This window comes from Petromyzon marinus, chromosome 72 (assembly GCF_048934315.1).
Source record: "Petromyzon marinus isolate PM22_M1 ecotype Great Lakes invasive population chromosome 72, UKy_Petmar_22M1.pri1.0, whole genome shotgun sequence".
Taxonomy (NCBI): domain Eukaryota; kingdom Metazoa; phylum Chordata; class Hyperoartia; order Petromyzontiformes; family Petromyzontidae; genus Petromyzon; species Petromyzon marinus.
The window spans coordinates 8,217,473-8,244,615 of NC_133738.1; the positions used below are offsets into that span (position 1 = coordinate 8,217,473).

Genomic DNA, 27,143 nt, shown 5'->3' on the forward strand with positions numbered 1-27,143 from the left:
TGGTGGCCGTGAGCGGGAATCGAACTCGGACCGCCGAGTTCCTAGCACAGCGCGTGAATCGCTACGCAGTCGCTGCCCCGCCCCCCACACACATAGGCTAAAGACAAAGATCCCCATGTAGCCTGTGAGACTGTAGGAGGCAAGTGCTGTTAGCGAGCACCTATGAAGGCCGGCACTGCATGGCACACAAGGGGGTGGGTGGCCAGCACCACGGCCGGCCGCCCTTGTATCCCCAGTGGCGATTGACACACCACATCACTTACTCGTTTGAGGCTGAGTCGCCCAGGACCGGTTCAAATAATCGTTACCGGCCGTGAGCGGGAATCGAACTCGGGGCGCCGGGTTCGTAGCGCAGCACGCGAATCGCTACGCAGTCGCTGCCACCCCCCCCCCCCCCCCCTTAGGTGCGTGACGTCATTTATTGACGGCCCCAGACCATGGTTGCGGCTGTAACCTCGCTCGCAAGCTGCTGCTGCTGATGTGTGTGTGTGTATGTGTGGTGGTGGTGGTGGAGCATGCACACACCAAACCGGGCGACTTACAATACTTACCTGTGAGGGTGAGTGTGTCATCTCGGACCAGCCTTCTTAGGGGAGGGGGCTGTGGGGTCTGTAGGATCCCACAGGACCCCGCCCCTCTGGGAAGCGGTACAAACCGGTTGTGGGCGGTTGTGTGTGATGTGGGTCCAGGGCCTCCTGAGGGGAAGGGACTTGGGGGTCTGTAGGATCCCACAGAAACCTGCCCCTCAGTGAGAAATTGTATAAACGGTGGGACCCAGAGAGCAGAGAGGGCAGTTCAACCAAGCCAAGACGAAGAGCCAGTGAAGAGAGAAGACTGACTAGCCAGACCCTGGAACTCCTCTGACTCGCTGCCATTTTCAGGGCCGGGCAGAGCAAGCCAAGGTGCGACCCCAGAACCGCGAGGGCCAATGTCCTTCTAAGGGCCGGACTCGTGTGGCTGGTGGTCGAGACCTGCGCCGAAGCTAGGCCAGGTCAGTTAGCCTCCAGTGGGGAGGACTAGAATAGAGGGAGGTAGGGAGTTCACATGGACATTAACTCGGGGAACACTTCCCTCTATATAGAACGGGTGAAGAGGCCGTTACCTCTTCAAGTGTCAAGGTCGCTACTGTTGAAGTATTTGTAATAAATAGGTGTTGCCTCAAGTCAACAGTCTCCGTCATCATAAGGCCACTACATACAGTGAGGGAAAAAAGTATTTGATCCCCTGCTGATTTTGTACGTTTGCCCACTGACAAAGAAATGATCAGTCTATAATTGTAATGGTAGGTTTATTTGAACAGTTAGATACAGAATAACAACAAAAAAATCCAGAAAAACGCATGTCAAAAATGTTATAAATTTGTTTGCATTTTAATGAGGGAAATAAGTATTTGACCCCTCTGCAAAACATCACTTAGTACTTGGTGGCAAAACCCTTGTTGGCAATCACAGAGGTCAGACGTTTCTTGTAGTTGGCCACAAGGTTTGCACACATCTCAGGAGGGATTTTGTCCCACTCCTCTTTGCAGATCTTCTCCAAGTCATTAAGGTTTCGAGGGTGACGTTTGGCAACTCAAACCTTCAGCTCCCTCCCCAGATTTTCTATGGGATTAAGGTCTGGAGACTGGCTAGGCCACTCCAGGACCTTAATGTGCTTCTTCTTGAGCCACTCCTTTGTTGCCTTGGCCGTGTTTTTTGGGTCATTGTCATGCTGGAATACTCATCCACGACCTATTTTCAATGCCCTGGCTGAGGGAAGGAGGTTCTCACCCAAGATTTGACGGTACATGGCCCCGTCCATTGTGCCTTTGATGCGGTGAAGTTGTCCTATCCCCCTAGGAGAAAAAAAAACCCCAAAGCATGTTTCCACCTCTATGTTTGACGGTGGGGATGGTGTTCTTGGGGTCATAGGCAGCATTCCTCCTCCAAACATGGCGAGTTGAGTTGATGCCAAAGAGCTCCATTTTGGTCTCATCTGACCACAACACTTTCACCCAGTTGTCCTCTGAATCATTCAGATGTTCATTAGCAAACTTCAGACGGGCATGTATATGTGCTTTCTTGAGCAGGGGGACCTTGCGGGCGCTGCAGAATTTCAGTCCTTCACGGCGTAGTGTGTTACCAATTGTTTTCTTGGTGACTATGGTCCCAGCTGCCTTGAGATCATTGACAAGATCCTCCCGTGTAGTTCTGCACTGATTCCTCACCGTTCTCATGATCATTGCAACTCCATGAGGTGAGATCTTGCATGGAGCCCCAGGCCGAGGGAGTTCTTTTGTGTTTCTTCCATTTGCAAATAATCGCACTAACTGTTGTCACCTCCTCACCAAGCTGCTTGGCAATGGTCTTGTAGCCCAATCCAGCCTTGTGTAGGTCTACAATCTTGTCCCTGACATCCTTGGAGAGCTCTTTGGTCTTGGCCATGGTGGAGAGTTTGGAATCTGATTGACTGATTGCTTCTGTGGACAGGTGTCTTTTATACAGGTAACAAGCTGAGATTAGAAGCACTCCCTTTAACCCTTTAACCATCACACTACCATATATAGCAGGCGTTACTAAAAAGATCTCCAAAATTCTAAACAAACACAAGATCCTGGTCCGGTTCAATACAGTACACAAAATCCGTGACCTGATCCCATCCATGAAGGATGTCGTTCCTGACTTACAGTACCCCGGGGTTTACAAATTGAGCTGCACTTGTGGTGATTGCTATATCGGGGAGACGAAGCGACATGTCTCTGATCGAATTCGCGAGCACAAATCAGATTTGAAACACGGCAGAACGAATTCTTCTGCCGTAGCTGATCAATGTTACAACGCTGTGGGTGATCACGATATAGTTTTCTCCGATACCAAGGTCCTTTGCAAACCCATAGGTTATCATCAGAGATTTGTCTACGAGGCTATTCAGATTTACAAACACAGACACAATTTCAACCGAGAGGATGGTTTCAAATTAAGCAATCATTGGAAAGATGTTCTAAATCAAACCAAACATTAAACTAATTTTCAATGGTACAGTATATTTTTTCAAGTAGTGGTATCCCAAACTTTCACAGCTGATTATTTCTCTCCACACCAACATTACGTAAACTCCCCCCCTCCCCGCGCCTGGTCCATCATGGTCCCCCCACGCCTGGTCCATCATGTACCTCCTACGTACATCATGCTCATTTTTATGCTAATTCCTTTGTCAAAGCGTTTTGTTTCCTCCCACACAGTTTAAAGGACGCGACTTGGGCTTGGCTGTTTTCACTCCAACCCTGTCCTCATGACAGCATGGTCCCTTCACGTGATGAAGGCCACTTGTGTTGTGGCCAAAACATCGTGATTTTTGTTGTTTTATTTTTTACCTAAGTGACTTTACCGAATAGAACCAAAGAGTATGTGCTCCTAATCTCAGCTCGTTACCTGTATAAAAGACACCTGGGAGCCAGAAATCTTTCTGATTGAGAGGGGGTCAAATACTTATTTCCCTCATTAAAATGCAAATCAATTTATAACATTTTTGACATGCGTTTTTCTGGATTTTGTTGTTGTTATTCTGTCTATCATTGTTCAAATAAACCTACCATTAAAATTATAGACTGATCATTTCTTTGTCAGTGGGCAAACGTACAAAATCAGCAGGGGATCAAATACTTTTTTTTCCTCACTGTATGCAGCCTATCGCATAAGATTGCCTAGTGCCGACTGACCGGCTGATAGACTTAGCACTAGCGTTATATTCTAAAAATAGATCTTCGGTTAACGACCGAAAGTCAACATCAGTTTCGGCCGAAACCGAAACCAGACCGAAAGTTAAAAATTTATTTTCGGCCGAAAGCGACAGTAAACCGAAAGTTAAAAATTTACTTTTGGCCGAAACCGAATTTCGGTCGGCCTCTAGTTGTAACATCATCAGTGGTCATGCCATGATAGGTGCGAACTGAGGCCATGTAAGTGTGGAGCACTTGCCAGTAGGTCATGGGAATGATCCAGGTGTTAAGGGATGACTGAGATGACTGGCAGATGCACCACCTGTGCTAACCACTGTGCCAACTTGCTGCATTTTAGGCACCCAGCGCTCCACCCATTGATGTGTCACTCCTCTGACCTCGATGTTGCAGGACGAATGCCTCCAACTACCCTGCAGCATCCTTCACAGGCATCCTCCACAGAGGCCGATCTTCACACTCCTGGTACCAGTCATCGGCAAGTCTGATCACCTCCACATCTTCCAATCTCTTCTCTAGCCCATGCCATACCCGTTTAGTCCGTCGTATCTGAACTAACTTCCGCTGCTTGAGCATGCAGTTTCTGAGCATGCGGGATTCATGACCAACGAATGCAGCCTCGCCTGCCAAAGAGGCTCATTGATTATATTCTGTATGGATATCTCAGGGATTTGTAAGCTTTGAATACCATCAAGTCTGGCTCAATAGATGAATCATAGGCAGGCCAGCCTTAATTGTATAAGCCAGCACAAATGGTTCTTTAAAGGAGTCCACATTTCACATCCACAGAGAAAGGGGTCATAGCTGTGGGCAAGAAGATTCAGTGATTTGTATGGAGCAACGGCCCAGGCAGCTTCCTCACCATGTTAGACAGTCTAATTAAAGAATGCTGCTCGACTAACTTGAATTGAGACTTTAGCTGCCAAACAAGAGCTGGTCGTGACACATTAACCAAGTATGAAAGCTCCTTTACCACTTGTAGAACTGCCTGATTACTCATTAAGAGGCGAGCAGGCAGAATGTTGGATGACATGAAATATCCAGGCAGGTGCTTTATTCTTTTGGAACGTATGTAAGGATCCTCCTCAGGATGAAAGTCTCCAGGTACAGAAAAAGAGTCCCTAACTCCATCACATTGAGTAGCCATTACCAGATCATCAGCATACATTAAATCGTTGACCAGCGGGAAACAATCCCTTTAGTATAACCAGCCATCGACTATCCTCTTATTGTAACTGTACCAAATGCATTTTTGTAGGGCCATTGTGAGGTTCTCAAAACTATGTAACTATTGAAGATGCTATCTTAATGTACAGTCCCCAGGTTATGGAAGAGGTAGGTTCCCAGGTACGATCCGTAACCCGAATTTCCTATGTCAGAAACTGAACAATTTTCCCCCAAAATCAAGACGAAATCCCATAGCCAGAAAGAGTTGTGCCACCCCTACCCAATTACTCGTTCGTTTTCACTCAGTATTGTATCGCGCTATAGTAAGTTTTATATCGCGACCTGTATCGTATTGCTGTACATACGTTCTGCACTTCCTATGATTCTTTCATTTCATCAAATATCTGCCCTAACACTACCCATAATTAAACTAATGGAAGAAAAACTTATCCAATTATTTATGAACACTGAGACATTTTATATTAATTAACAGAAAACAGTAACTTCTGAATACAGTAAAACCTTGGATTGCGAGTAACTTGGTCTGCGAGTGTTTTGCAAGACGAGCAAAATTTTTAAATATTAATTTTATAAACGAGCGAGGTCTTGCAATACGAGTAGTATACGCTTTGACGAGCGTCACATGATCAAAACTGATATACGAGTGCTTGGATTACAAACACGTTTCCGGAACGAATCATGCTCGCAACCCAAGGTTTTACTGTATTCGTTTACCAGGCAATAGGCTAGGCCTAGACCTCTCCGATTGCTGTCGGCTGAGACCATAAGCAATCGAAGTGTAATTGTGTTAAATAAAGTACATAACGCAAATAACTTATGAAATAAACTTCAAATCAAAACTATCAAGAGAAACATGGGAAAAACAAGATAGTTCTAAGCACAGAAAACCAAAATTACATGCCAGTCATTATTGCAATGCAATTAAGGGTGATATGACACTGAACGTGACGAGACGATGTGGCAGGAACAGTATACGCACGGTAACAATGTAACAGCATGTCTGAGAGTGCAGAGCAGCTATACACCACCGCCTTGGGGAAGATGCTGCCTGCCTTATGCCTCGCTCTGTGGTATTCATCCAGATCCTCACCGCGCTGGACTACTTGCGCTTAAGTAACAAAGGCAAACATTTCTGCATGTTGATTTTTTTACGCGATTTATGGGAGCATTTCCATCAGGTGGGATTTCCGTAAATCGAGTCTTCCGCTACCCGGGGACTTACCGTAATGTATGTGACCAGAGGGAATTCCTGTCACACGCCAACTTGAACAGGAAACGGCTCCGAATCCTTGTCACGCAGCATTTGCCGGGCCTGCCCAAAATCATAAAAATCCTTAACGAATGTGAGCAGAGGGGCAGGGATACCGAAAACAATGAACAAGCAAAAGCCGAAGCCTCTTCATGGTCCTTAGGCCTTGATTACATCAAGAGACGTGCTAAGAAAGCCAAAACAGTGATATTCAATACTTAAGCCTTACCGAAACAATGGGGTTAGGTAAACGGCAACCAAAAATACGCATCACAATTGAAATAAGTACTTTACAGCATGCCAAATGAACTAAAAACAAAACAATTTAAATAAACAAGTAGAAACTGTATAGAAAAAAACATTCCAAGACATTAAATAGGATTATAAATACTGAATAAATACTCTACATACAATGATGACGATGTGTGTGTGAGTGGAGAGTGGTAGTGCTTCAGTTAGCGTGCTGCGCTATGAACCCAGCGACCCGAGTTCAATTTCCGCTCGCGCCCAAAACCATGACGATTATCTGTATTGGCACCTGGGCCTTCCCAGGTCGACTCAGCCTCAAATAAGCACCTGGTGTGTTGTGTAAACATCGCCACTGGGGAGACAAAGGCAGCCAGGAATCGTGCTGGTAACCGATCCCCTTTGTGTGCCGTGCCGACCTTTATAGGTGCTACTTGCGAACAGCACTTGCAAAGAGGTTTCCCGTGATAGGTCGAAACCGCAAAAAATAAACCCGTGATATTCAAGGGTCCACTGTATGACATTTGCGCAGAACTGCCCTGGCCTGAAACCACAATGGGGCTTTGCAAGAGATATATAGCTCAAAATTGTATAAATATATTTTTTTTAAACATGGTTTTAAAGTTGTCGGCAGGGGTAAGGACAAATAAAAATTAACAAAAATCAAAGCAAATACAATCAGGCGATGGCAGGAGGCAAGCCCAGCATGGCTAGGCCACACTTTGTAACGTTCCAACCTGGACATCGATTGCATACTCGCTGCTACACTTAATTGAGATCCCCAGGAAAACAATAGAAGAAGCGAGGCTGCACCTAAATACACAACAACCACCACCAAAAACCACGACGACCACCACCACGATGTGAACTTCTCACCTCGGATCTCAGTTGAGTGGCGAGCAGGTTTCCGGGATTTCATGACGTCACATAGAATCGCGCGGCAGGGAGATGACATGACGTCACTATCGAGTTTACTGACTCCCACTGAATAAATTATGGTAATGAGGCAGGCCCTGACATTGAGTGATTGGGCGTGGCTGTTTAACCGGACATAATGAACTCGCGACGGATTTAATGGACAAATTACATTTATGAAGCACGCCCTTATATGGAGTAATTGTCAGTGGCTTTGCCCAAATTATTTTACTGGTGACATGACGTCACTAGCGGGGTACACACCCCCTGGCGTCTTGCGACGATGACGTCACGTGGAGTGGTAAATGAGAGAGCGAGCACGGTGAGGAGTGGGATTAGAGTTTAAGTTTATTTAGATTCCTTTTACATTTCTTCCTCAGTTGCACAGGTACCCCTTGGGTGGGTAAGCTCAGCTACAACAACAAGAACGTGAATATATTATTTGGGTCATTCGGTAAAGTCACGTAGATAGGTTCAAATAAAATAACCAAAAAAATACGTTTCGATCGCAACACAAGCGTTCGTCATCGAAACGTGGTAGTATACAGTGTCCCAAAACTCAAGGAACACAAAGCTATCATATAGGGGGGCCCAAAAGTCAGGACACATAGGGTTATTAGACTGGTTGGGCCAAAATTCAGGAGACAGGGTTCATGTTAAAAAGGGTGGCTCAAAAGTCAGGACACATACGTTACTATTTACAGGGTGGCACAAAAATCAGGAGACAAAGGGTTATTATTATCCATAGTCTCCCAAAATACAGGACATATAGGTTATTAATATAGGTGTTGGCCCAAAAGTCAGGAAACGTACGATTATTTTACAGGGTGGACCAAAGGTCAGGACACAGGGTTATTATGCTGGGTTGCCCAAAAGTCAGAAGACGTAAGTTATTTTGATTTAAAGCTTTCGTGACTGCAGGGATTCATATGCTTGGTTCTTTCGGTAAAGTCACGTAGAAGGGAAACAAAAAAATAAAAATATAAAACAATAAAATTATCACGACGTTTCGACTGCAACACAAGCAATCATCATCAGGTGTGAAAACCACAATAAAATTTGAAAAAAGTGGCGGTTTTTTACGTTAGCACCACGGATAGCGATTTGATAGTTTGTTCAGATGGACGAGTCCATCTATGTTCGGAAAAGAGGAGGGGGGGAGACGAAAAATAATGGATGCGGTCTGAAAGCCACCTTAAGCGTGATCAACCAATTAAGACCCGAAATGGTTTATCAAATCCTTCCAATGATTGCTAAGCCAGAATCCATCTTCTTGGTTGAAATTGTCTCTGTGTTTGTATATGTGGATAGCCTCATGAACGAATCTCTCATGGTAGCCAGATGGCTTGCAAAGAACCTCTGTCTTGGAGAAGTCAATGTCACGTGAACCTACTGAATTATAACAGTGATCTGCCATGGCCGAGGTGTTGGTCCTACCGTCTTTCAGGTCTGCTTTGTGTTCACGAATGCGGTCCGAGACATGTCGTTTGGTTTCTCCAATGTAACTACTACCACAGAGGCAACTTAGTTTGTAGACACCAGGGTACTGTATGTCCGGAATCACATCTTTTACAGACGGAACCAGATCACGGATTTTACGTAATGTGTTATTGTTATACATGTCCCAAAAGCAGGGACACACAGGGTTATAAAGCATGGTGCCCCAAAAGTCAGGCCACATAGGGTTATTCTTTTACAGGGTAGCCCAGAAGTCAAGACATATTGGGTTATTATCATATAGTGTGGCTCAAAAGTCGAGACGCGTAAATTATTGTTTTCCATGGTGGCCCAAAAGTCATGAGACATAGGTTTATTATTATACAAGGTTGCCAAAAAGTCAGAACACATGGTTATTGTTATACAGGGTGGCCCAAAAGTCAGGAGACAGGGTTATTGTTATACAGGGTGGCTCAAAAGTCAGGACACAGGGTTATTTTACAGGGTGGCCCAAAAGTGAGCACACACAAGAGAGTTGTTATACAGGCTGGCCAGAAAGTTAAGACCCATATGGTTATTTTACAGGGTGGCCCAAAAGCGAGGATTTTTAGACAGGGTGGCCCAAAGGTCAGGACAAACAGGATTATTATACATGATGGCCCAAAAGTCAGGACACATAGGGTTATTATTATTTTACGTGGCCCAAAAGTCAGAATACAGGATTTTTATACAGGGTGGCCCAAATGTCAGGACACACAGGATTATTATACAGGGTGGCCCAAAAGTCAATACACACGTGATTATTATACAGGGTGGCCCAAAAATCAGACACATAACATTATTATGATACAGGTTGGTCAAAACGTCATAGTACATAAGGTTATTATGTACAGGATGGCTCAAAATTTAGGACACATAGCGTTATTATACAGTGTGACCCAAAAGTCAGGAGACATAGGGTTATTATTATACAAGGTGGCCAACAAGTCAGAACACATATGGTTATTGTTATATAGGGTGGCCCAAAAGTCAGGACACTATAGGTGTTTATTATACAGGGTGGCTGAAAAGTCAGGACACATATGGCTATTTTACTGGGTGGCCCAAAGTCAGGGCATAAATGGGTATTATAGAGGGTAGCCCAAAAGTCAGACATTTTTATTATACAAGGTGGCCCAAAGGTCAGAACGCACAGGGTTATTATACTGGGTTGCCCAAAAGTCAAGAGATATAAGGTTAATGTTATACAGGGTTTCTCAAAAGTCATGACACAGAGAGTAATTGTTTCACAGGGTAGCCCGGAAGTCAAAACATAGCGTTAGTATTAGACAGTATGGCCCAAAAGTACGGACACATACATTACTGTCAAACATGTTCGCCCAAAGGTCAGGAAACATACAATTATTTTACAGGCTGGCCCAAGAGTGAGGTCACACAGGCTTATTATAGAGGGTGGCCCAAAAATCAGGACAAATAGGATTATTATACAAGATGGCCAAATAGTCAGGACACGTAAGTTTTTAGTTTTTTGGGTTAGCCCAAAAGTTATTGTACAGGGTTATCTTTATAAGAGTTGACCAAAATATCAGGACACAGGATTATTGTTACATAGGTTTGCCCAAAAGTCAGGACACATAGGATTATCCTACAAGGTGGCCCAAAATTCAGGATACAAATATAACTATTATACAGTGGCCCAAAGTCAGGACACACAGACGTGGCTGCATTGCCCGCAGGTGTCCCTGGGGACGTCACGTAAATTACATCGGCCATGGCAGGGTCCTGTGATGCATGCGCATCCGGTTCAGCCGGCGCCATTGGATTGTGCACCCCTCTAGGTTGAAGAGGTATGTGCCTTGTTCCGTTGATTCATCCCCAATCCCAGAGCGGTGGGTGTTAGATGTGTCCGACGAGCCGGGCCGCCGGTGTCGAGAAGCGGTGCGTCAGGGTGGTTCTTTTCTAGATTTAAAGCTTTCGTGACTGCAAGGATCCATACTCTTTGGTTCTATTGGGTAAAGTCACGTAGGTAAAAAAATTTAATAACAAAAATCACGACGTTTCGACCACGACACAAGTGGCCTTCATCAGGTGAAGGGACCAACCTGTCCGGAGGACAGCGTTGGAGTGAAAAAAGTCAAGCACAGGTCGCCTCCTTTAAGCTGTGAGTGGGTAAACAGAAAAGACGCCTTTACAAAGGAATTAACATAAAATGTAAAGCTGTGCAAGCTCGCAAATAGAATCAAAGATACATTAGCACCACCGTGAGAGTTGTAAAGCTGTGCAAGCTCACAAATAGAATCAAAGATACATTAGCGAGCACAAATCAGATTTGAAACACGGCAAAACGAATTCTTCTGCCGTAGCTGATCATTGTTACAACGCTGTGGGTGATCACGATATAATTTTCTCCGATACCAAGGTTCTTTGCAAACCCACGGGTTTTTATCAGAGATTTGTTCACGAGGCAATCCAGATCTACAAACACAGACACAATTTCAACCGAGAAGATGGCTTCAAATTAAGCAACCATTGGAAAGATGTTCTAAATCGAACCGAACGTTAAAGGAATTTTTAATGGTACAGTATATTCATTCAATTAGTGGCATCCCAAACTCTCACGGTGGTGCTAATGTATTTTTGATGCTATTTGCGAGCTTGCACAGCTTTACATTATTATGCTAATTCCTTTGTCAAGGCGTTTTTTCTGTTTACCACTCAGCTTAATGGAGGCGACCTGCGCTGGACTTGTTTAATGGTACAGTATGTTCATTCAATTAGTGGCATCCCAAACTCTCACGGTGGTACTAATGTATCTTTGATTCTATTTGCGAGCTTGCACAGCTTTACATTTTATGCTAATTCCTTTGTCAAGGCGTCTTTTCTGTTTACCCACTCACAGCTTAAAGGAGGCGACCTGCGCTTGACTTTTTTCACTCCAACGCTGTCCTCCGGACAGGTTGGTCCCTTCACCTGATGAAGGTCACTTGTGTTGCGGTCGAAACGTCGTGATTTTTGATATTTTATTTTTTTACCTACGTGACTTTACCCAATAGAACCAAAGAGTAGGGTGGTTCTTCTTCTCCACCCACAGGATCCCAGCACCTAGTTCCCGAGGAACCGCCTGCACCCCTGCCAGGGGGTGAGCAGTCTCGCAGGACTGGAATTCCGCCACTCGACCAGGCTCCGGCTCGCGGGGGCGGACCAGCCTCGAGAACAAGGTCCAGGAGCGGGCTGTTCCATTGAGCGCCCTTCCTGAACACAGCAGCTCGACGTTGCATTGGTGGCACTGGCAGTTTGCTCAGTGGGTCATGGAGCGATGGCACTCTGTACGGGCCATCTGGTGTCTTCACTTGGTTCCCGTGCTGATTATCCTGTTTTGTCCCACATTGTTATTCTTCTTGTGGTGTTTTGGCATTGATGTTTTGGCTACTTGTCGTGGGGGTCATCCACATTTTCTTCTCTACAAGAGAAAACATTGTCAGCCGGGACGGCTGATTTTTATTCACCCGGGGGGGGTGATGTAGAGGAGTACTGCGAGTACCCAACGAGGGGCGAGCGCGGGAATAGGTGCAGACCAAGGGAGGAGTCGCGGAAGGTCAAGGCATGATGGGAGAGGGGGCGTAAGACGTTCCCCAAGGGGGGAGCTGGCGGAAGGGAGGGGCCCCGGGCAGGGGGGGGGGGATATAAAAGGGGGACCTCGGGAGAGAGAGGGGAGGAAGAGCTGGAGGAAGACACCTCGGGCAGAGAGAGAAAAGGGGGGTGAGGACGGACCTCGCTCTTGGGCGGTGTGGGTTGACCTCCCGCCTGGAAAAGACGATGGGAGACCTAGGGGTAGCCCTGATAGGGTAGTTGAGAAAGAGGTTAAGGGACGGGGTGTAACGTGTACCCACCACATGTGGAAGTGTGGAGTGGAGAGATAGTGAATAGAGAGGAGAGCACAAGTGAATAAACGGCAAGTAGCCCTGAGTAAAGATCTGGTCTCCGTATGGTTCTGTAGAACTCATTCGCGTCAAGAACTACACTACACATGCATGCGCAGATGCGTGCTCTGGCACATGCTCAAAGTTATCATTACGTTCAGCGTACATTGTTACAAAGTGTGATTTTATTAGTTTAAATTGGACCAAGGGCAAAAACAAATAGCGAGTTTTTGTCCGGGGGCTTAGTTTGTTGTATGTGTACTTTGTTGAAACGCAAACCCAACAGTTTGTGTATTAAAAGCATTACGAGGATAGGCATACGCAGACAGGTAGTCAAAAAATTACGTGTATTAGGTAAGACAATATAATTAGCGTTGTGGAGAAAATATCTTCATCATGTAACATTTCAGTCTTTTCCCTTGTATGTACTATATTCATGATTTCGAAGACAATGAGTTGGGTGGTATGGTTCCTAGGCTAGAAAGAAAATACCTTTGACCCTGTATCACATGAACAACAGTAGTCACTTAAATGTTCTGCACAGGTTATTGTCAAAACAAACGTTCATGTAGTTAGGACATTCCATTTTTGACCATTTTATACCAAATTGTATGTACAGTAAAATCTCTATTAACCGGCAGCATCTGTCAACAGGCAATATAAATATCCCTTCAAGTATCAAGAAAAATTCTGGCATCTTGCAGCATGCTTTAGGACTATGCTGAGTGGTGGCGCAAATGGAGTCGCAATTGCAATCCGCCATTGCGATCGTGTTATGGGCTGCCTCACCTAATTGTTTCACTGTACTTGTACATACAGTACCGCACTACTGTACACTGTAATCTAAACAGCACCACTGCTTCTTTACAATCAACTTAGAATGCGATACAAATGACTGGTGAGTAACTCTGTGAAAGAGTAAATTATTTTGAATATCAGTCAAAATGTATGCTTAATTTATACTCTTTGGTTATTTCGGTGAAGTCACATAGATATAAAATAAATCACGTTTCGGGCGCAACATAAGCGTCCATCATCAGGTTGGACCACCACAGCAAGAAACAATTGCTGAAGCAGGCAAAGAGCTGCTTGTAACAAGAGGTTATATAGATGAGAGAGGGGGGAGGAGCCAGGGACAGAGAGGGTAGGGAGGCGTGGGTCAGAGGGGGGCGGAGCACTGCAGGCTCGACGAGGTCAAGGCACGGCAAATTTACTAGCGATGGGAATGAGCGGGGCTGGGCGTAAGAGGCTGAAAAAACTGGAGATGCGGATATGAAGGCAAACTATAAAGCAGCTAAGGTTTTACCTGGTTGATAACATCCTTCCAATGATTGCTCAATTTGTATCCATCTTATTGGTTGAAGTTACGTCTGTTTATATATCTGGATAGCTTAATGAACAAACCTTTGATAGTAGCCCGAAGATTTGCAGAGCACCTTGGTCTCGGGAAAAAAAAATATCACGAGAACCCACAGCATTATAACAATGGTCAGCCACGGCGAAGGAATTAGTTCTGCCGTGTTTCAGATCTGACTTGTGTTCGCGAACACGGTCCGAAATATGGGTGGGTGAGTGGGTGTGGGTGGGTGAGTGAGTGGGTGAGGTAAAACCTTAGCTGCTTTATAGTTTGCCTTCCTATCCACATCTCCAGTTTCTTCAGCCTCTTACGCCCAGCTCCGCTCATTCCCATCGCTAGTAAATTTGCCGTGCCTTCACCTCGTCGAGCCTGCAGTGCTCCACTCCCCTCTGACTCACGCCCCCCCACCCTCTCTATCCCTAGCTCCTCCTCCCCCCTTTCTCATCTATATAACCTCTTGTTACAAGCAGCTCTTTACCTACTTCAGCAATTGTTTCTTGCTGTGGTTGTCCCACCTGATGACGGACGCTTGTGTTGTGCCCGAAACGTCGTGATTTAATTTATTTCATACCTATGTGACTTTACCGAAAGAACCAAAGAGTATGGATCCCTGCAGTCATGACAACTTAAAATCTAGATTATGCTTAATTTCTTCATTGAAAAATGTTTTTATACTTGAGAAATTTGCTGAACCATTAAGTATACCTCTCAGATAACCGGCACATTTGATGAACTGGCACCCTCGATTCCCCATAGATGCTGGATAAGAGCTTTTGCTGTATATGCTCAAAATCAGATAATGCGTGTTAAAATTATAACTCCAAATTATCGAGACACATCACCAACATTGAACTATTGCATTGAAATATACTGCATCACATTACATCGCATTTACTGTACACATTTACTCTACTCTGGAAAATATCTTCTTCATGTATATACTATATTCGTGATTTCGAAGACAATGAGTTGGGGGGTATGGTTCCTAGGCTAGAAAAAAATACCTTTGACCCTGTATCACATGAACAACAGCAGTCATGTAAATGTTCTGCACAGGTTATTGTCAAAACAAACATTCATGTAGTTAGGACATTCCATTTTTGACCATTTTATACCAAATGGTATGTACAGCAAAATCTCTATTAACCGGCAGCATCTGTCAACCGGCAATATAAATATTTCTTCAAGTATTTACTGTACACATTTACTCTACTCTGGATGCCTAAAACTGCATGCATTCTTCGATAGCACGGTTATTTGTAAAAAAAAATGTTCACAGTTCACATCTTTCTGGCAGCCCTCATGATTACTGCAGCAATATTGACCAACAATATGCACCATCAGCTTAACAGTGGATGTTCAACATTCATGGTGTCAGGGTCAAAATTTGCGAGATTCGAAAGATTAGCCACAAATAACCCGACTGGGGTTACACATCAATCATCGCTCCACCCTACTGGCAGACTCATGTCCACGTGCAGGTCGGTACTGAGTCACCTTGTACCACAAAGGGACAGCTGCCACTTGGGCTAGTCGTCGAACGATTGAGATGAAATATGATACAAGCCGCTTTTAGTTGCTGCAGCATTTCACCTTTGATTAGCAAGATTGGCTACGTACAGTGGGAAAAAAATAAAATATTCATGCAAACGCCAATTATTAATCTAAATATTATAACACGTTGAATGCTGTGGAGCTTCTCACTCCTGCTGACAGATCTAGCCAACCTCCAAGTCCACACATGCTCGCCGCTCCTACTCTGCATCCTCCTCCAAGTCCACCTCCACAAACTGTTAGGTTTCATTTCACCCTCTCTCAGTCCGCAGCCTCCTCCAGCTTCACGCTGCCTCTATTGACTACTTGGAGGTGAAACCCTTGTAATGGGAAAAGGCAAAAATCTGGCTGTTGCTTGATGAAGCTAGTTGTAATGACTTGCGAAAAGTGGTAATCAGATTGTAAATGTTGTAGCTTGGCTTGCCAACACACCGGTGTGCTGTACTAGTGACAACCCTTACTAGTTGGCTGTGTCAGGTGTGGCGGGTTTTGACGACAAATTTATATATTTATGCGATTTAACCCAAAAAAAACTATTATGGGAAAGGCCTGTGAATGAAATGGAACTTTTATCCTAAGCTCAATGACACGCATTTACTTGGTCTCCATTTGACTCAGCATTGGCTAAAAAATCCACCCACACCTCCACATCCACAAATTGCTGGGAGTTGCCTCGCTCTGCCTCAGAGTCCATAGTCTCCTCCAGCTTCACGCTGCCTCCATCGACGTGGAGGTCGGATTTTGGAGTTGAATCTTCATCCTCAAATTTCACTATAACTTCACTCTTTACCATTACTTCTTCGTTCTTCACCTTCACTGATTCAAATTTCATTTTCACTTCTTGACATTTCGCCTTCACTCCTGACCACGTTTCATATCTCAAATGTTTTTCTGGTTCTTGTTTCATGAGAGATGGACTCATTGCAGCACTTGGACTTTCACAAGCCGATTTCAGATTAATTTCCTGATGAATGGTTTGATGGTTGTTTCGATCCCCTAACTGTCTAAATCCCTTCCCATACACAGTGCACTTTAAGGGTTTGTCTCCTGTGTGTGTTCGCTGGTGTTCTTTAAGATATGATGACCGTGAAAATTCCTTCTCACACACAGTGCACTTGAATGGTTTCTCTCCTGTGTGTGTTCTCTGGTGTCTTTTAAGATTTCCTACCTGTGCAAATGCCTTCCTACACACAGTGCATTTGAAGGGTTTCTCTCCCGTGTGTGTTCTCTGGTGGCCCTGAAGAATTGATGAATCTGCAAACGCCTTCCCACATACAGTGCACTTGAAGGGTGTCTCTCCTGTGTGACTTATCTGGTGTATTTTAAGATGTGATGACTGAGCAAATGCCTTGCCACACAAAATACACTTGAAGGGTTTTTCTCCTGTGTGTTTTCTCTGGTGTCTTTTAAGACGTGATGAATGTGCAAATGCCTTCCCACACACAGTGCACTTGAAGGGTGTTTCTCCTGTGTGTATTCTCTGGTGTCTTTTAAGAAGTGATGACTGTGCAAAGGCCTTCCCACACACAGTGCACTTGAAGGGTGTTTCTAATGTGTGTATTCTCTGGTGTGTTTTCATATTTGATGACTGTGCAAAGGCCTTCCCACACACAGTGCACTTGAAGGGTGTTTCTCCTGTGTGTATTCTCTGGTGTCTTTCAAGATGTGATGAATGTGCAAACGCCTTCCCACACACACTGCACTTGAAGGGTGTTTCTCCTGTGTGTATTCTCTGGTGTGTTTTAAGATGTGATGACATTGCAAATGCCATCCCACACACAGTGCACTTGAAGGGCGTTTCTCCTGTGTGTATTCTCTGGTGTCTTTTAAGAAGTGCTGAATGTGCAAACGCCTTCCCACACACAGTGCATTTGAAGGGTGTTTCTCCTGTGTGTATTCTCTGGTGTGTTTTAAGATGTGATGACTGTGCAAAGGCCTTCCCACACATAGTGCACTTGAAGGGTGTTTCTCCTGTGTGTATTCTCTGGTGTCTTTTAAGATGTGATGACATTGCAAATGCCTTCTCACACACAGTGCACTTGAAGGGTTTCTCTCCCGTGTGTGTTCTCTGGTGGACCTGAAGACTTGATGAATGTGCAAACGCTTTCCCACACACAGTGCACTTGAATGGTTTCTCTCCTGCTGATTGTCTTCGCTCCATTTGACCAATTCTGTACAGAGTAGTGGCAGAGGAACTGGCAGCTGCAGACAGAAAACAGTAACATCCACACAATGTATGTCAGCATAGAAATATATATAGTCACACGTGATATTCACATATTACATAGACAAGAACACTCAAACATTCATGAGAAATAAACTGTTTTAAGGCACTTGCTCCGATTGACGATCACCTCTTGGCCTGGCATAGCAGGCACGTGATCAGTATAATGCCTGCAGGCCCTAATATATTTAATATCATTGATAAACCATAACTCTACGTACAGAATTTCGGTTGTATCTGGCTATTGAAGAAATTTTGATTTAAAGCTTTCGTGACTGCAGGGATTCATATTACTGGTTCTTTCGGTAAAGTCACGTAGAAGGGAAACAATAAAATAATAAAAATATTAAACAATAAAATTATCACGTTTCGACTGCAACACAAGCAATCATCATCAGGTGTGAAAACCACAGCAAGAAAATTTGAAAAAAGTCGTGGTTATTTTTAACGTTAGCACCACGGAGAGCGATTTGACAGTTTGTTCAGATGGACGAGTCCATCTATGTTCGGAAAAGAGAAGGGGGGAGACGAAAATAATGGATGCGGTCTGAAAGCCACCGTAAGCATGAACAATCAATTAAGACCCGAAATATTTTTATTATTTTATTGTTTCCCTTCTACGTGACTTTACCGAAAGAACCAAGAGTATTGAAGAAATGTTAACTATGCAAAAGTCTGATAAAAATAGAAAATGGTGTTAAAAATAAAAATATTCGCATTGGGCAGAAATATTATAAAATGGACAAATTAATGTTCAATCGCAACTTGGTAGTCCGAAGCCAGGCTCAGATTTGCTTGAATGCTCGGATGGACAGGTGTAATTTCAGCTTCATGTGCTGTGTTTTCCATGCTTATGAAACGTTCCATGTGTCGGGGACTGTACAAGAGAAGATTCTAGAAGGCGTGCGTTGTGATGATTGGAAACAGGTGACCGGAAGGCACTGTAAGCAATATTCAATTAAGGACACACATGTTATAGTAAAGTGGGGGGGGGGGGGGCGTGCAAGTATATAAGGGGGAGTGAGGCCCGCGGTCGGGGTGCTTACTCGGGGACTGATTCACGACCAGAGATGGACGACATTGGGGCTGAGTGTGGAAACCATCGGGGTTCACTGTTTAGGTATCAACTTGGTGGAAACCATCGAGGCTGAAGATAGCCATAGCAATTACGAGTGTGGCAGTCATTACACTTGGACTTAAACCCCATTGCTTTGATTAAACCTAGGTGTATAATATGGTCAATATAAACTTGATTTGAAGCTTTCGTGACTGCAGGAATTCTTCGATTGCAACACAAGCAACTGTCATCAGGAATGAATTAATGAGAAAACAAACCTAGTAAACTTAGAAATGCAATGCAATGCAACAGAGAGAGTTGGCGAACACAACAGTTAACACTTCATCTGGTTGATTACGTTCTTCCAAAGATTGCTAAATTTGAGAGAGAAAAAAAAACAGACACAGAGACACATAGAAAGACACACAAGCAGAGAGAGACACACACAGAGACACAGAGAGAGACACAGAGAGAGACACACACAGAGACACACACAGAGACACACAGAGAAACACAGAGAAACAACGACTCTGTGACGGGACATTATATATAGAGGGGGGTCGGGCAGTGAAATTAGCATGTTAATGAGAGCAGCCGGAGGCGAGAAATTGGACCTTGACAAAACAGTTAAAATTTAGCGGCCGGAGGAGAGAAATTGGAACTTGACAAACCTGGTAAAAATGTTAAAGAGAGAAATTGGAAGTTTGAGAAAACAAACCTAGTAAACTTAGAAATGTAATGCAATGCAACACAGAGTCGGTTAACACAACAATTAACACTTTACCTGGTTGATTACGTTCTTCCAAAGATTACTAAATTTGAAGTTAAGTGTGAGTTGTGAGGAAATCCTCCCCGTAGAGGTGGTTCAAACTTGATTTGAAGCTTTCGTGATTACAGGAATTTCTCTCTAAAATTTAGCAATCTTTGGAAGAATGTAATCAACCAGGTAAAGTGTTAACTGTTGTGTTAGCCGACTCTCTGTGTTGCATCACATTACATTTCTAAGTTTACTAGGTTTGTTTTCTCATTCATTCGTGATGGTTGCTTGTGTTGCAATCAAAACGTCGTATTCTATTATTTATTTAAATTTCTTTCTACGTGACTTTACCGAAAGAACCAAAGAGTATGGTCAATATACTTTCCAGCAAATAAAAACTTTACACTCTCACGCACTGGAACGGTGAAGAAGCTGGTGTTGTTGCTAGAACCATGCCTCTGGCTGCCTGCATCTGCTCAGTACTGATGCTTATACTCTTCACCAAGTACTTAACGTAGGAACAATCAACCCAGCAGAGGCCTACAATAAGTTAAGCTATAACTTGTCAATCATGTCCGCTGTCAGCAATAATACAACTGAATGTTGGCTCCATAATGCAGTGGACGAAAAAATTTGCCTCCACTCCCCATGTAGATACACTCCTGCAGTGAGGGAAAAAAGTATTTGATCCCCTGCTGATTTTGTACGTTTGCCCACTGACAAAGAAATGATCAGACAGGCGAGTGCGTGGTCAGTGCTTGGCCGATCTGCTGTCCGCCGCGGCAGTGTTGGTGGCGGAGATGGGCCTGGACGAGCCAGCCGACCGTGTCAGAGTGCCGGGGCCACGGGGTGAGGACTCAGCCGTCGCTGCGCCCCAACCGCGGGGAATCGCGGGAGACGGAGCCCGCGCAGGCGGCCGCCATTTTGAGTGGTGCGCAGGAAGGGATTTCTGCCATTTTGGGCGTCCCGCCAAAAACCCACGTGAAGGGTCCCGAACTGAAGCGGCGCCTTCCTTTTGTTAAATTATTTGTCGCGGCGGGTGGAGATTGGGTTGCCTTTAGCCGCCGCTTCATGGCTACGTCAGAACTTGTGGGATGGACGGAGAGTGAAGCGCTGCGGGCACTCCCTACAGTATTGGACGATAACCGCCCTGGGTGCCTTTTACTCCATTCCAGCTGAGGATCGTCGGACGTTAGCTCAAGCTCTTCAGCAGATGGGCGTGGATTTTCGATCCGCCGTCCAACATGCGTCATAAGTATGCAGCTCGGCGATGTGAGGATTCCGAGACGCCTCTCGTTTTTCGCAACGCACTTATCTCGCTTGCCCAGGCAGCTTACCCTAGGATGGACAAGGAGAGTCTGGATGGGGTTGGCCCAGGAGCTCGACATCGTGTTTGCAGCCACCGACAATGACTTGACATCACTGCGGGTCGCCAGGTGTATTCAGACCCACCTAAACGGCAAGCGCAGAGTGAAGGTAGTGGCATGCGCGGGTCCTGCTGAGGAAGAATCGGCCGATGAGGGGGAGTCCTCTCAAGCCTTTGCGTCGCTCGAGGGTGGATGGAAGAAGACCCGTCCGGGGCGGAAGGACGATCGTGATCGACAGACGGGGGCCTCCTCCAGGCCTGCGTCGTCCCCCATCTTGTGCTTCGAGTGCGGCCTTCTGGGCCACATCTTCAAGAGATGCCGGACCGATCGTCAGAGTACATCCAGGACACCGTTATCTTCGGGGCGTCCCTCCTCCGGGCCGCAGGGCCCACAAGCGAGTCGTGCTGCACCTCACACTCGGCCCTCGCATTCACATCATACATCCGTTGCGGGCGTCGGTCTTCACTCGCGGGGGGGAGGGCCATCAGCTCGTGCAGCAGGGTGCATAGCTCGGGAGTTGGCGGCGGACGGGTGGCCATTACGACCTGCTCAGTGGTCGGAGTTGGGGCAACGTATTGTGGCGGCGGCCACGGCATCGTCGGCTGTCGTCGCTGCGAGGGATGGAAGTGCGGATGCTTGTTGATACGGGTGCATCCGCTAACATCATATCTGAAAATATTTTTGAATGCTTGCCCCCTAAGTCGGCTACCCTCCGTCCAGTTGATGTCCCCTGTGTTGCTGCGAATGGCTGTTCCTTGGGCATTGTGGGCCAAGTGTTGGCTACCGTTGCCATTGGTGACATTCAATTAACCAGGCTTGTGTTGGTTTCAAAATCGTTAGCCGTTTCCTGCTTGCTCGGTATGGATTAACTTGGCAAAATGCCCCTAAAAATCCTCGTGGACCAGGGGTGCCTGGAATTTCATTCCGGCCGTAGGATGGCCTTTTTGCCCTCCCCCACTCGACTGGGTAGAGTAAATGCGGTGATTCCTGCGCTCGTGCGTGATATGGTTCAAATTCCCCCTGGGGCACAAATGCTCGTGCCCTTGCATCTCAAGTGGGAACTCGATAGGGAGGCCGCCAAGGGAGGTGTTCTACTGACTCCATCAAATAAAGTGCGCCGGGGATTTGCGTTGGTAGGAGCCCAAACTATTGTCAGTAATGATCAGCAGCCATTCATTCAGATTCTTAATGCTGGCCTGGAGCCCACTGTAATACAGGCGGGCACAGTACTGGCTCATGCATCGCCCACAGTGAGTGATGTCGGAGGGGCGGAGCCCCCGTGGGTTATCGCGGCTGCAGAGAAAGGGGATGATAATGACGTGGCATGGCTGGACGCGCTCTGTTGCTTAAAGCCCTGACTTCTCAGAGGTCCGCGTTGCGTGTGCTTCTTCTGGAGTTTTTGGATGTGTTTAGCAAACACAAATACGACATTGGCCATACGTCATTGGTCCACCACCACATCGACATGGGAATTGCGGTCCCCATTCGCCAGAACCCCTATAGGTTAAGTCGGAAAGAGAAGGAGCATGTTCACAACGCGGTCGAGGAAATGCTAGCTGCAGATATTATTGCCCCTTATACTAGTCCATGGGGGGTCCCTATTGTCCTCGTCAAAAAGCAGAATGGCACCTTGAGGTTCTGCATGGATTTTGGGAAGTTGAACAAGGTCTCTGTTGCCAATGCATACCCGTTACTGCGGATGGATGATTCTCTGGATGCCTTGTCAGGGACTTTTGGCAGTTGCCCTTAGATGATAGTTCCAAGCCAAAAACTGCATTTCGTACCCCCCAGGGCTTGTTTGAGTTCAACCGTCTTCCCATGGGGCTATATTCCAGTCTGGCCACGTTCCAACGGCTGATGGAATTTGTTTTGGCAGAGCTCCAGTGGGATCCATGCCTCATCTACCTTGATGATGTTATTGTTTTTGCGCGGACGTTCGAGGAGCACCTGCAGTGGTTATGAGCGTTTTTTCTTAAGATGCGGGCGGCCGATTTGAAGTTCAAGCCGCAGAAATGCCATTTCCTGCAAAAGTCAGTGCGATATCTGGGCCACGTGGTCAGCGAATCCGGAATAGCGACGGACCCCAACAAAACGGCATGCGTGCGTATGTGGCCGACCCCCAAGACGGTGGGTGAGGTACGCAGTTTTGTGGGGTTCGCCTCCTATTACCGCCGATTTGTGCCCGTCTTTGCCACTATAGCTAAACCGCTGCACGTCCTCACTGCTAAGGGCCAAAAATTATGTTGGGGCGTGGAAGAGGAGGCGGCATTTGTCGCGCAACGGGAGGGACTGGTCAAAGCACCCCCTCTCCACTAACCCGATTTCTCACGACCCTTTTCCTCGACACGGACGCCAGCGACACCGGGATTGGCACTGTGCTGTCCCAGGTCGTTGACGAAGTCGAGAGGGTTGTGGCGTATGGGAGTCGTGTGTTATCCCCTGCGGAACAACAATATTGTGTGACGCGCCGGGAATTGCTGGCCATCGTACATTTTGTCCAGGTATATTGGCCATACCTCTATGGGAGGGCGTTTCAGGTGCGGTCGGATCACGCAACCCTTCAGTATGCACTACGGGTTGAACAACCGTCCGGGCAACTCTCGAGGTGGTTGGAGGTCCTGCAGGACTATACCTTTACGGTGTTGTACAGGAAAGGGGTTCGCCATAATAATGCGGACGCTCTTTCGAGGTTGCCTCCTCGCGCCTCATGTGCATGCCTCACGGGTTCCGGATGCTGTAAGATTCTTAATGAAGATTTGACTCAGGCTGTGGTGGCATCTGCAGATCTTCTGCCGGCTAACACAGTCCAGATGCGGGATCGGACGCTCGGTCTCACACATGATGAGTGGGGGAAACTCCAGATGGAGGACGCCTCCCTACTCAGACTGCGAAGCCGCATCGGTAAGGTAGAGGGTCGGGGTGCCGGACGAGGCGTTTCGCCGGTTATTCGTGACGAAGGCGTGCTCATGAAATGGGACGCTGACCTCCAGCGCTATGCACTAGTGGTGCCACTTGTTCTGCCGTGGAAGGTTATACGGCTGCAGCATGAGCGGTTAATGCACCTTGGGGGATCCGAAATACATTGGCTACCCTAAAGTTTCATTTTTTTTGGCCAGGCATGGCCGATGATGTGCATAACGTTTTGCAGGGTTGCACCGAATGTGCTCGCCAGAAATCTGCCTCGAGGGCGGATCGCCCGCCCCTGAAGTCCATTTCCGTTTCACGGGTAAACAAACTCGTCGCACTCGATATCCTCAGTCCATTTCTCACCACTCCGTGGGGGAACATATTTATTGGTTGGTGTAGAATATTTGACGTGTTGGCCAATGGCCTGACCGCTACAGAACCAATCAGCACATGTCATCACGGATGCATTCCTTCAGGGTTATGTGCTGGATAAGGGCGCTCCTGAACATCTCTTAATGGACCAGGGCAAAAATGTATCCTCCAAATTGCTGAAGGATGCTTGTGGCCAATTGGGTACCCTGAAAGTCCGCACGTCGCCCTGGTAGAAAGATTGCTTAGGACCATGACTTCAATGTTATGCCAATGTGTCATGACTGAGAGTGCAGAGCAGCTATAGACCACCGCCTTGGGGAAGATGCTGCCTGTCTCATGCTTCGCTTCGCGGTGTTCATCCACAACCTCACTGCGCTGGACTACTTGCGCTTAAGTAACTAAGGCAAACATTTCCGCATGTTGATTTTTTTTACATGGTTTATGGGAACATTTCCGTAAGGTTGGATTTCCGTAAGTCGGGTCTTCCGCTACCCGGGGACTTACTGTAATGTATGTGGCCAGAGGGAATTCCTGTCACACGCCAACTTGAACAGGAAACGGCTCCGAATCCTTGTCACGCAGCATTTGCCGGGCCTGCCCAAAATCATAAAAATGCTTAACGAATGTGAGCAGAGGGGCAGGAATATCGAAAACAAGGAACAACCAAAAGCCGAAGCCTCTTAATGGTACTTAGGCCTTGATTACATCAAGAAAGCAGAGATCTAGTTTCTGATAAAAAAAATCGATACATCTGTGCTGTAGCATATGAACAGAAAATACAGGAGACCTTTGAATATCGCGGGGGTTATGTTCTTGGAATGTGCCGAGAAAGCCAAAATGGCAATATTCAATACTTAAGCCTTACCTAAACAATGGGGTTAGGTAAATGGCAAACAAAAATACGCATCACAATTGAAATAAGTACTGTCCTGCATGCTAACTAAACTAAAAACAAAACAATTGAAATGAACAAGTAGAAACACTATAGAAAAAACATTCCAAGACATTAAATAGGATTATAAATACTGAATACTCTACATACAATGATGACGATGTCTGTGCGTGAGTGGAGAGTGGTAGTGCTTCAGTTAGCGTGCTGCGCTATGAACCCAGCAACCCGAGTTCAATTTCCGCTCATGCCCAAAACTATGACGATTATCTGAATTCGCCCTGGGCCTTCCCAGGTCGACTCAGCCTCAAATAAGTACCTGTGTGTTGTGTAAATATCGCCGCTGGGGAGATAAAAGCGGCCAGGAATGGTGCTGATAAACCTACCCCTTTGTGTGCCGTGCCGACCTTCACAGGTTCTACTTGCGAACAGTACTTGTCCTTGCAGTCTGTTAAGGCTAAAGGCTTGCACGGCAAAGGTTGAGGTGCCACCGATTTCCTCGCGTTCCTCACCCACCCCGCCCTCTTTCCCAGAACTGCATACCCACGAAAGTGTAAATTGGTATGCAAAGAGGTTGCCCGTGATAGGTCGAATCCGCAAAAAATAAACCCGTGATATTCAAGGGTCCACTGTATGACATTTGCGGAGGACTGTCCCGGCCTGAAACCACAATGGGGATTTGCAAGCTTCTTCTCTGCAGGTCTGGCAAGCTGAAAATTCATTCATAATAGAGGTTTTTGGGCTAGATCGCGTAAATATGTGTCGTTAAAACCCGCCACCACCCGACACAGCCAACTAGTAAGGGTTATCACGTAAACAGAACAATTCGTCACTACTACAGCACACCGGTGTGTTGGAGAGCCAAGCCACAACATTTAAAAACTGAGTATGACGTTTCGCAGGTACCGTATTTTCCCGCATATAGCCCGCATATGCATATAACCCGCAGACGCATATACCCGGCAAAAATAGCGTTTTGTGTAAAACAGATTTCAGATAGCCCGCACCTCCATATACCCCGCATGCATTCATATCTTTAACGTCGTTACCGCAGCTTAATTCCATCATATGAATACGAAGTTTACATTTGTAATACATTCCACTATCAATTGTTGACGTTAAAATCATAAAGTGCACAAAGAAAACAAACTAACCGGAAACGAGTGAACTTAAAACAGTAAACAAGTAACAAAAGTAAATATCCAATAAATAAGTAAAACATAACTGGTAGATAAGTACAGTTTTAGCACTGGTAGATTGCGCACGGCGCAATTAATAGCAGCATTACGGTAACTCCATTTCCTTGCCCCCCCCCCCACCTCTCTCTCCCCCCAGCTGCCCCACCCCCCCAACCCCCCACCTCTCTGCCCAGCTCTCCCGTCGCTGGTAAACAGTGAGCCACTTCAAACATTGTCGTTCAATTGTACAAACAATTCATTTAAAACATGATAACATGTGCAATTTTAGTGAGTGGTCTATTCAGCAGTGCGTTAATCAAAGGTAAGTGTTGCATAGTGGATAGTCCTACCATGAAAACATTTAACGAGTTATGACATGTCACACGTGTAAAATATTTTCGGGATAGCCCGCACCTCCATATACCCCGCAGGGTCTTGTTTTGTTTGTAAAAAGTGGTATACCCTGCGGGTTATATGCGGGAAAATACGGTAATTATAACTAGCTTCATCAGGCGACAGCCAGATTTGTGGAGAAGTCTTACTGTTTCGTTCCTTATATAAAGGCGTAGATGTGTTGACCACTCTTTTACCTGAGCGAGCGGGTGAGTAGGTCATCCAGTGAGTGAGTGATTGAGTTAGTGGGTAAATTAAGCTTCATCCACCCTCGAGTTCTGGCTGTTTACCCTGGAAGATGTGTATATTTCATACTTTTCATACAAGGGATCTATATAATACCTCGTTACAGAGGCGTTGTTTTCTCTGTCTCTCTCTGCGTGAGTCTCTCTATGTGTCTCTCTCTTTGTGTATGTCT

The 27,143-nt window shown here is 45.9% G+C and overlaps 2 protein-coding genes across 9 annotated transcripts in view; both read right to left on the bottom strand.

Annotated features, from left to right (window-relative positions):
* Positions 1 to 6,213, bottom strand: part of LOC116957340 (uncharacterized) — a 39,853-nt gene extending 33,640 nt beyond the window's left edge. Inside the window, exon 1 of the mRNA XM_076055788.1 lies at positions 6,126 to 6,213. The gene's annotated coding sequence lies outside the window, so the exon portion shown is untranslated. The remainder of the gene's footprint in view (positions 1 to 6,125) is intronic.
* LOC116957341 (uncharacterized) overlaps positions 1 to 27,143 on the bottom strand; it is a 76,596-nt gene that overhangs the window by 7,646 nt on the left and 41,807 nt on the right. For 2 of the 8 annotated variants that reach the window (XM_076055793.1, XM_076055794.1), the window contains exons 2-4: positions 24,770 to 24,859; positions 23,304 to 23,425; positions 12,999 to 17,783 (exon numbers count right to left, since the gene is read on the bottom strand). In XM_076055793.1, coding sequence (XP_075911908.1) covers positions 16,162 to 17,742 — 1,581 coding nt within the window. In that variant the 5' untranslated portion in view covers positions 17,743 to 17,783; positions 23,304 to 23,425; positions 24,770 to 24,859 and the 3' untranslated portion in view covers positions 12,999 to 16,161. Of the gene's footprint in view, positions 1 to 6,125; positions 6,219 to 12,998; positions 17,784 to 23,303; positions 23,426 to 24,769; positions 24,860 to 25,540; positions 25,686 to 27,143 lie in introns of those variants that run through there. The other 6 variants (XM_076055790.1, XM_076055792.1, XM_076055791.1 and 3 more) reach the window with 5 other exon arrangements.